The sequence below is a fragment of the Dicentrarchus labrax genome, unplaced genomic scaffold, assembly GCF_905237075.1.
Source record: "Dicentrarchus labrax unplaced genomic scaffold, dlabrax2021, whole genome shotgun sequence".
In the NCBI taxonomy this organism is placed as follows: domain Eukaryota; kingdom Metazoa; phylum Chordata; class Actinopteri; family Moronidae; genus Dicentrarchus; species Dicentrarchus labrax.
This window is the reverse complement of record NW_026136723.1, coordinates 12,487,796-12,497,412: the sequence shown is the minus strand read 5'-3', so window position 1 is coordinate 12,497,412 and position 9,617 is coordinate 12,487,796. Positions and strand designations below refer to the sequence as shown.

Below are 9,617 nucleotides of genomic sequence, written 5' to 3'. Positions count from 1 at the left end.
GGAGATCAATCACGAACTTTCAGAAGTCGGTAGTTTTTGACATCATCTGCTCTAGCTCATTATCATATTCCAACCTTTCACCTGCATGTTGCCACCCACCTCAGCTTACTCCGCCTTGTCTATCTGTGCTCCGCCATTGTCCCATTGAGCGAGCAGACATGCATCAGGAAAAGCAACACAACTGTTCTGTGCTGGGCTGCACAGAACAGCACAAAGCTCTACACGCTACCCCCGTCTCAGAAGAGATACGAGTCCAGTGGATTCATTTTATTTACAATGGAAATGTCCCGGCTAGAGTAGGCAAAAAGCTGTTGGTGCGTGCGAACCACTTCGCCAGTGACTGTTTTAAGAACCTCGGTCAGTACAGTACAGGATTGGCCAAAAGACTGTTGCCGATAGAGGGAGCCGGACCAACTGTCCGTTGCAAGACGACAGACACAAACTGTAAGTATTATTAAGAATTGATGCTTTGTTTTTCATTGTTGGTGTAACGTTAGCTAATGCTAACAGCTTTGAGCTGCTGGAGCCGCAGTGATGCTAACGTAGTTATTGTTTGACAATGTGTGCAAGATGAACATGAAACTTATATGGTGAGGTTAATTTAAGCCAGCTGGTGCAGATGTTTCCATATTTTTCCCTGCTGCGATTTCTTTATAGAGATTTACGGCCCCCAGCGGCCGCCATTAGCTTTGTGCAGGGGGGGACTTGAAGTTACTGTTGTGAGTTTCGTGGTTTAAGCCACAACTAGCTTTATTTTTGTCTGTATTTTGGTAAACATGTATGCTTTTCAGTAAGTAACTGTTACTATGTTTGTGTGTGTCACTGCTAGAATAAACAGAGACGTAACCTCCGATCGAACAAACTGTAGCGATGCAAAAAGTAATTTCAGCGGTATGCCTCACCAGCTGTTCCACTTGTTGAGCTGCACTAGACATGTTAGACAGGGAAGATAGTTAAGTAACTATGTTACGTTACGATGTAGCGCGGTCGGTACTAAGGATGTGTATCGACACCCGCCCCCGACACAAAAACCTGAATATCAACAAGGTCCGAGCTAATTCAGAATAGCGGGTACTATAATGTGACATCTCCAGTAAGACAGAGACAATTCCACGTATTCCTCGACTACTAAGAGCCTGCATCGAGGCTAGAACTAACGTCATATGCGGCGCACTGTGTTTATCACGGTTGATGATTACTGTCGCACAGCGCACTTTGGAGAGAGAAAAAGTTGAGTGGCGAGTAACTTTGTTTTGATTTCGAGAGGAAATGAAATTAAAACGCTTCAGTACAGTGTCTGTTTTAAACTGACCTAGCTGGGCACAATAACAGGACGTTATTGTTCAGTGTGAAAAGCTGATTAGCTAGCAGCTGACAGTCATTGTTAATCTGCGGATAAAATCACAAGAAACAAATAGATCAATCTAGAGACAGTTATTTGCTTTTACTGTATTTTTTGAGTATACATTTCACTGCTCTTTGTGTTTAGGCAAGCACATCTGGACTGCTGAATAGGGTACATCATGTGGCATGCCAGACGGACCCACCAACAACACGCTCATTTGGAACACAGCTTTCAATGAAGACTCGCCAACCTCATTTCAAAAGTATAGGTTAGTTGACCAAAAATTACTTCATTTGTTGATGTGATTTCTTCTGTTTGTGTACTGTTAATGAGTAACAATATGATTGCTTATCATTTTAGAATTTTGCATAAACAATAACATCATCTCTGTTTTTAAGGCACACAGAAAACTGTTTCCTGCACTGATGTTGGCACCTCAGCTCTTCTGCCATTTCTTACATCAACACCTGTAAAGAGACCAAGTAAGAGACGTTGCATAGAACTGGAGGAGGAGGAAGAGGAGAACCCTTTAGGAGGCAGTTCTGTTGACGTCGAGGAGCTACATGATTCAACATATGACCCTGCAGACTCTGCCACAACCTTGACCGAGTCAGCAGATGTGACGTGAGTTACCTAAACATTTTACTAATAATTTGTGTTACATTCCTCTACTTATTGTAGCTCTACTAGGACGGTCTTTGACTCATTTTCTGTCAATGTTTTGTGTTGATTGCAGAATGGAATCTTCTACCCCTGTCCATAAGACTCCAACTTACATTGTGTATGAGAACTGCCTAATGGAGCTGTTTCAGGTGTGCCCTGTGTGTCAGCGTGAATGTGATGTGCGGACAAGAAAATTGGACACGTTTCTCTCTGTAGAACAACGGTGCCTGCATTGTGACTTCTACAGAAAGTGGAACAGCCAGCCTCTTGTTGGGAGCACTCCTGCTGGGAACCTGCAGCTGTCCACTGCAGTGTATGCTACTGTTGCCTCTTTCTTTAAGCTTGAAAAGGTATTATATAGGGATGCACCGATCCTCATTTTTTCACTTCCGATCCCGATACCTGAATTTGGATATCAGCCGATACCGATACTATTCCGATACCAGAGCTGTGTTTGCTTTAATATTATTATTATCATTATTGTTGATTTTATATGAGGCTGAAATAAACTCCTCTCAACAGGCAAGTATGATATGTACGTATGTATGCATGTATGTCCCCAAAGGCAACTTGAGGTAAGTATAAGGTCAGAAAAGGAAGTCAGAAAAACAGGAAATCCTGTTCACTATCAATAAAACAGTGTGCATCTGAACAGCACAAATCAAGTACACTGGCTCTTGTAGTATCAATAAATCAAGTATTTAAAATGTCAATTATCTGAAATATAAGAAAAGTGCAATAACTGCAAACATCTCTCGCACGCACGCACACACACACACACACACACTCGGTAATCCCTTTAGCTTTAACGTTGTCTGCCTGGAGTTTACCTTGTTATTGGAATGACTCCAGAAGTGATTCCTGACAGCTCGCCTAAAAAATCCTTGTGCTCTTTCGCGTGGTGCTTTTTTAAGTGTTTGATTGTGTTCGTAGTGTTGTACGACGCGAGGGAGCTTCCGCGTCTCTGAATTACGGCTTTGCAAACATTGCATTTTGCTGTCTTGCTCTGCAGTGTTTCCAGTGTAAAGTATTTCCACACAGCGGACATGTTGGCTAGCCACAATGCTGCTCAATGCTATCCTGCTAGCTGGCTGCAAACTGCGGAATGGATTTCCTGAGCGGGGGCGTGTCTCTTAACTCTGTGTCTCATTGAGCAGCACCTCTGTTCAGGAAATCCATTCCACAGTTTGCAGCCAGCTAGCAGACTGGCCGGCAGGAATCACCTGTGGAGTCATTTCAGCAGACAACGTTAAAGCGCAGATATGGCTCATATATATCGGAAATCTGCGCAGGTTGGATCTGGAAATTCCGATACGTGAATTATGTAATACGGCCCCATCCCTAGTATTATATTTAGACTAAACTATGAATAAAGTAATGGAATATAGCATATGATGTAGCTAAATTTATATACACAATGTGTATTTCTGAAAAAGTGATTAACATGTGGGTGCCTGTCCTGTCTGTTTCTTTCTCCCACAGATCTTCCGGGCAATGCAGTCGAAGATGTTTCAGTATGACTCATTTCGAAGGCATGCTCGGATGTACATAGAGCCCGCGATTGTACACAGGTGGAAGATGGCACAGACTGCAATGTTGGAGCAGCTCAGTCAGCACCAGAATGTCGTCCTCGGTGGTGACTTGAGAGCAGACTCACCAGGTATGTAATACTCTGTCATAATAATCTTTTTTATATATAAACAAATTTACTTGAAAATAAATAAAACACACTGATAAATACTATGTAATGTATATATTAAAAATAATTACTTTACTTTTGAAGGACATTGTGCCAAGTTTGGCAGCTACACAATGATGGACATGAGGAGTAACACTGTTATTGATTTACAGCTGGTTCAAGTGAGTGACAGACCATAAATAATCTGTTGTAATCTGTTACAGTCTAGCTCTTATCAGATGAAATAATACATTTTTATCTGCTTTCTTAAATAATAGAGTAATGAGGTTGGTGGAAGCTATCACATGGAGAAAGAGGGCCTGAAGAGGAGCCTTGCTTCTGTAGTATTGTGATGGACTGTCACCCCCAAATCCAGAAGTTCCTGAGGGAGGCCAATGTCATGCCTTACTACGATGTGTGGCACATGGAAAAAGGTATTATTCCGTGTCTTATTTGTCAACATGAGAGGGAAAAAAAGTTTATGATAACTGTAGTTCCTTTATTGTTACACTGACATAGTTATTGATGTGTTCCAGCCTATTATTAATTCAATTTAGACTGTAAGCTACCGTATTTTCCGGACTATACGTTTTTTCATAGTTTGGCTGGTCCTGCGACTTATAGTCAGGTGCGACTTATATAAGAAATTTAACATGTTTTAAGGCTTGACCACAGTACTCCAGCCACTCGACATCTCAGTGAACCGGAGCTTTAAGGCAGTCTTGCGTCGCCTGTGGAAGGAGTGGATGGTGGATGGAGAGCACAGCTTCACGGCAACCGGGAGGATGCGCCATGCAACTTTCCAGCAAGTCATTGGATGGATCGACACAGCATGGACTTCAGTGACAACCAAAACATGTGTTTAACTTGCATTTCCTGATTAAATGTCTGTTCTTGGTCTTGGATGCTGTAAAAAAATTTCTAAATAAGGTAGCTTCCCGAGTATTTGCTCTGCTGCCGGCGTTTGCCTAGACATCGTCTTGGTCATGGATTTTGTGAAATACATTTCTAAATAAATGCGACTTATAGTCCAGTGCGACTTATATATGTTTTTTTCCTCTTCATGAGGCATTTTTTGACTGATGCGACTTATACTCCGGAGTGACTTATAGTCCGGAAAATACGGTATATAATTTCTGCTATGTTAATTCAAAGTAATATGGTGGTTTACTATATAATTAATATACACTCTATATGTGTGAAAGACTCTAAAGCTTTCTGTATCATTAGGACTGTCCAAGAAACTGTTGAAGATCTCACAGAACAAGGAGTGTGAGAAACTAAAGAAGTGGCTTCACAGTATAAAAAACCACATCTACTGGACGGCTGCTTCCTCTACATCGGTGCCAGAGAGAACAGCAAAGTGGATGTCCATTCTGAACCACCTCGGGACATCCACACCCATGAAGATCCTGTTTTCCCCCAGTGTTTGCATCCAACCCGCACTTCAAGGGACAAGACCAAGTGGCTGACAACAGGTGTGTACACATTATCGTGTGTACACATTATCATGTTTAGGCAGTGTTGGTCTACTTAATGACATTATTAAACACTTTCTTCTTTTTCACAGGAACACCTGCCTTCTGCAGACTGGAGAAAGTGCTGACCACCAAGAGGGTCCTCAAAGATGTGGGGAAGCTTAGCCCTCATTACCAAACCTCATCGCTGGAGTCTTTTCACAGCGTCATTCTACGCTTTGCACCTAAGAATGTAGTCTTTCCTTTTCTTGGAATGCTGTGCAAGTAAAGAGGGGCTTTTTTTTATCATTACAATTATTCGTATGCACATACAGCCACACCAAAATAAGCCAAGTATGGAGCTAAATATGTGTAAGTCATAAATTTATAAAAAAAACCATTGACACTTGCATTGCACTCTAATGTTGACCAATTACAAAAAGGTGGAGATTTGAGTCCCGCATTCTTCAAGTTGTTATAAAAAAAAACTATTTATTTGAAAATGAACCACCATTTTCTGAATATTTTTTGGAATGTGTACAATGTGCTCTCAATCTTATTTAGCATTTCATTATTTTTCCTCCCAAGACTATACCTGGCAGCCCTGCACTTCAATGAAAATGCAGACCGTCCACAGGCAACAACCTCAGCTGGTTCAGGCTTCATTTTCCAAAGTGGAAGAAAGGAGAATGCACAGCAAAGCCAGTGAAGGAGCAACCAACCTTCCATAAGTTTTAAACCTTTTTATTGAAAATCGCACTGCAAAATGAAACAGCCATTATAAAATATTTGTAAAATAAATAAAATATAAATTAACCAGTGTCTATGGCTTTTTCTATGTTTTTAATAAATAAATAAACACTATAAAGTAAACACAATATTTTTAAAATATTTTTTTTATTGCAGATTACGTGGATGAAATCTTGGACCTGGTGTTTGAGATGGTTTTTCCAGACCCTGGTCCATACACAGATGAGGTTTTGAAGATCTCCATTCCTGAGGATCTCTCTGCGCAGTTCAAAAGGCTGGACAAGAAGGAGGTGATAGACCACTATGTGACAAGGTTCAGTCAAGGGCCGGTCTGAACCTCACGTAGATGCCTTGAGCGTCGGGGAACTCCGCCCGTATACGCAGCACCACACAGCTGGGCAGTACCACACGAATTCTTCGGCCCAGAAAGCCCCATCAGCTCACAAAGCTCCTATAGGCCAAGTACCTGTAACGGCTGAACAGAGAAGATATATTTAGTTATACATTTATATTTAGACATAATTTATGATTACCCACATTTTTTTTGTAAATATTTGTATTACCTATTTTTTGAACAGTTGTATGTTGTTTGCTGTACTTGTATTTATAAAAATAAAACTAATATAAGCTGTTTTTTGTACTTTCAGTGTTTGATATGTAGACATAAACATTATGGTCAGCAAGAGACAGGTTCTTAGGAGTGGGATGAGTATCCAAAAGTACGAAAGATAAATTCCTGCACAATATCGAAATGCCAATACCACCATTTATTAGCAGCAAGTTGGTGTTGGACCTAGGTTTAAATGTTGCTAATAAATTATATTATTGCAGGTTAGATTTTGTGCAGAAATTAATCTTTTCTAGTGTTTGATATGTAACATTTTAACAATTATCAAACTGCCTTACAAGAAAAGTAAGCAATGTAACAAAGGGGAAAATGGAATTGTTTTTGGAATATTTTTATTACAATTACACAGAATTTATATGCAAAAAAAACATACTGTTCTATTCCCCTCAGACATAAACGCCCATAGTGTGCTCTGTAGATATTTAGTTCCTTCTGCAGTGAGAATGCATTTAAACACACTGGTTCAAGGCCAGGGTGGTCTACCATGCAGGAAGATGGGTTTTGAAACTGATTTAGTCTTCTTATAACCTGTAAATTTGAAAGGGTAAGTGACGTTTGATGACAGATAATGACTGAATAGTTACATTTTCATTCAACAAGCATCCATGTTGTACCTGTCGTATCTCCCTGCAGCAGACATTCTCTGGCTCTGTAGGCATTGTTGTGCAATTTTCACAAGTACACCTAATCCAGAGGCAAAAAAAAGGGAAAAGATATTGGTTATAGTTTTTTATTTGAATATGTTGTTAGCTATAACGATAGGTCAGCTTATGCAACGATGTGACGTTATTAATTGGAATTATTGCATTATGTTGAAACACAGTAAATACGGGTGACCAGGAATTACTATGGGGTATACGGCGCTGGCAGACAGTCACCCCAACCCCCACTACATCCCTCGTTTCACACCTAGGTTGTAAAATTAGCACATGCGTGAGAAGTGGCTACAGTGTGGCTGTGGATAGTACATTAACGTTTGATGTCTGACAGAATAATGATGTAACGTTATTACGGCGGAGCTGAGAATAAAAGAAAACGAGTGCTATATTCCCACTCGTAGCTAGTATTGCGGACTTGTGAAATGTACTCGTGTAACGGGAATAGCATGCTAACATACTTATGTTTACTCAATTAACCGAAATCTAGATTTTTATAAGCAGTGAGTTAAAAAACAGCGGTCGACCATATTTAGTCAGCGACTGTATTTACCCAACGTAGAAACATACACATACTTCTTCAGGGTCTGACTCTGGTTCAAATATATATGGTTGGACCGAAAAGTTTCTTCCAGCTGCTATCTTTCTCCCAGGGTTCACGTTCAACTGTTGTCATGGTAGCGTGAGCTTGCCGACATTGGCACACCTCCCGGAAGAAGTGGGTGGATTGCCTGTGTCTTATTTGCATTTAAAGAGACAAGCCCTCAAAACCGAGCGCTCTGAACAGGGCTGTTTTTGCAGGGTGATTGAACTGCTATTGTGCTTCATCCTTATGATATTTTGACCAAAGCATGTCACAGACATTACATTAGGACACCAGGGAACTAGGTTAACTTGTTGAAATAGGGTATGACTCCTTTAATTTTTTTTTTTTTTTTTTTTTTTTTTTTTTTTTTTTTTTTTTTTTTTTTTTTTTTTTTTTTTTTTTTTTTTTTTTTTTTTTTTTTTTTTTTTTTTTTTTTTTTTTTTTTTTTAAAAAAATTTTAAAAAAATTTTTTTTTTTTATTAAAAAAAAAAATTTAAAAAAAAAAAATTAAAAAAAAAAATTTTAAATGTGAAAACATAAGATAAAAATACAGTTTTTTTTAAAAGGAAAAAGAAAATTTTTAATTTTAAAAAAAGGGGTGTTAAGGGTTAACTTTTCCATCTAGGGCTGTGTGGTAAGAAGATATATATCATGTGCAGTGTTGGGCATCTTACTTTAAAAAAGTAATTAGTTATATTTAGAAATTACTTCTCCCAAAAAGTAATTCAGTAACTCAGTTACCACAATGTAAAAGTAATTAGTTACTCAGCAAAGTAACTGACGTTATTTTTATGTTCTATAACGCTATTACATTCTATAACATCTTCTATAACGTCAAATATGTTTATAATATCTGAATGAAGAATAAAAACACTATATACAGTATTTTAGAACATTTGGTATTTATTTGAACTCAATAGATTGCAGCCGGCCATATGCATAGAAATAAAAATACATAAAAAATAAATATTGAAAATAAAATTCACACGTTACATAAACATTCTTGCCTTTAACTTCAGTAAGCGAGAAGTAGTGTCGGTACTTCCAGTTTGAAAACGCTACCTTTGAATTTCCCCGGCTCATCACCATTGTCTCTCTCATGTTTATAGTAGTAGTTAGTGTGCAGCGAGACAGCGTGAGCAGGGCATCCGCCCACCCAGCCAATCATCATCGCATTTGCAATGGTGTCCTCACCACCCCTGCTCTCTCCCGGCAGCTGATGTGTGGCTGTCAGAAAGCCTGACACCGCTGCGCTTCATTCAACCAAATTGTAGTAACGCAAGTAACGCGCCACTTTACATTCTCAGTAACGATAACGGCGTTGCAACGATGGGAAAAGTAATAAGATAACTACGTTACTGAAAAAATAACGCCATTATACTTAAATGCCGTTACTCCCAATACTGATCATGTGGCAATAAAAACATTTATTGTTTCATATTATGCGAATGGTAAGAACACAGAAAGTTGGCGGGCAGGGGCTTTTTGCGTGGGCTTCCTCCGGGTGCTCCGGTTTCCCGCACCGTCCAAACATCTGTCAGGTTAATTTTCCAGGCACTGCCCTTGACCAAGGTACTGGCTCAGATCTGGAGTTGGTGCCACCGGATGCTGTATGGTGGCTCTTCACTGTTCCTAATAACTAGGATGGGTCAAATGCAGAGAATGAACTTCCCTACGGGGATCCATAAAGACTTGTTGCCTTCATACTCTGTAGAGCTTTGATCTCTGCCCAACCTACAACAGTAGAACATTTACACACAGATTGTAAATGAAAGGAGAAAAATATGAATAAAATATGAATAGGTAGCTTTTTATTTTTTTTCAATTCGAAATGTGATTGAAAAATTGGTCTTT

At 39.3% G+C, this 9,617-nt stretch overlaps 1 protein-coding gene across 1 annotated transcript; it reads left to right on the top strand.

Moving 5' to 3' along the window:
• The first annotated feature begins 356 nt into the window (after nt 1-356).
• On the top strand, nt 357-5,800 carry LOC127357723 (uncharacterized). Its single transcript, XM_051390112.1, has 10 exons — nt 357-444; nt 1,490-1,613; nt 1,744-1,969; nt 2,082-2,358; nt 3,491-3,668; nt 3,792-3,868; nt 3,965-4,120; nt 4,917-5,164; nt 5,257-5,428; nt 5,732-5,800. The coding sequence occupies exons 2-7, from the start codon at nt 1,580-1,582 to the stop codon at nt 4,037-4,039; spliced, it is 867 nt and encodes a 288-aa protein (XP_051246072.1). The 5' UTR covers nt 357-444; nt 1,490-1,579; the 3' UTR covers nt 4,040-4,120; nt 4,917-5,164; nt 5,257-5,428; nt 5,732-5,800.
• The last annotated feature ends 3,817 nt before the right edge of the window (nt 5,801-9,617 follow it).

Bases quoted from the DNA above. Each gene is read 5' to 3' on its own strand.
- LOC127357723 (XM_051390112.1), top strand. From the start codon at position 1,580: ATGAAGACTCGCCAACCTCATTTCAAAAGTATAG. The intron at 1,970-2,081 runs GTGAGTTACCTA...TGTTGATTGCAG, and splicing joins ACCGAGTCAGCAGATGTGAC to AATGGAATCTTCTACCCCTG. The intron at 3,669-3,791 runs GTATGTAATACT...TTACTTTTGAAG, and splicing joins CTTGAGAGCAGACTCACCAG to GACATTGTGCCAAGTTTGGC.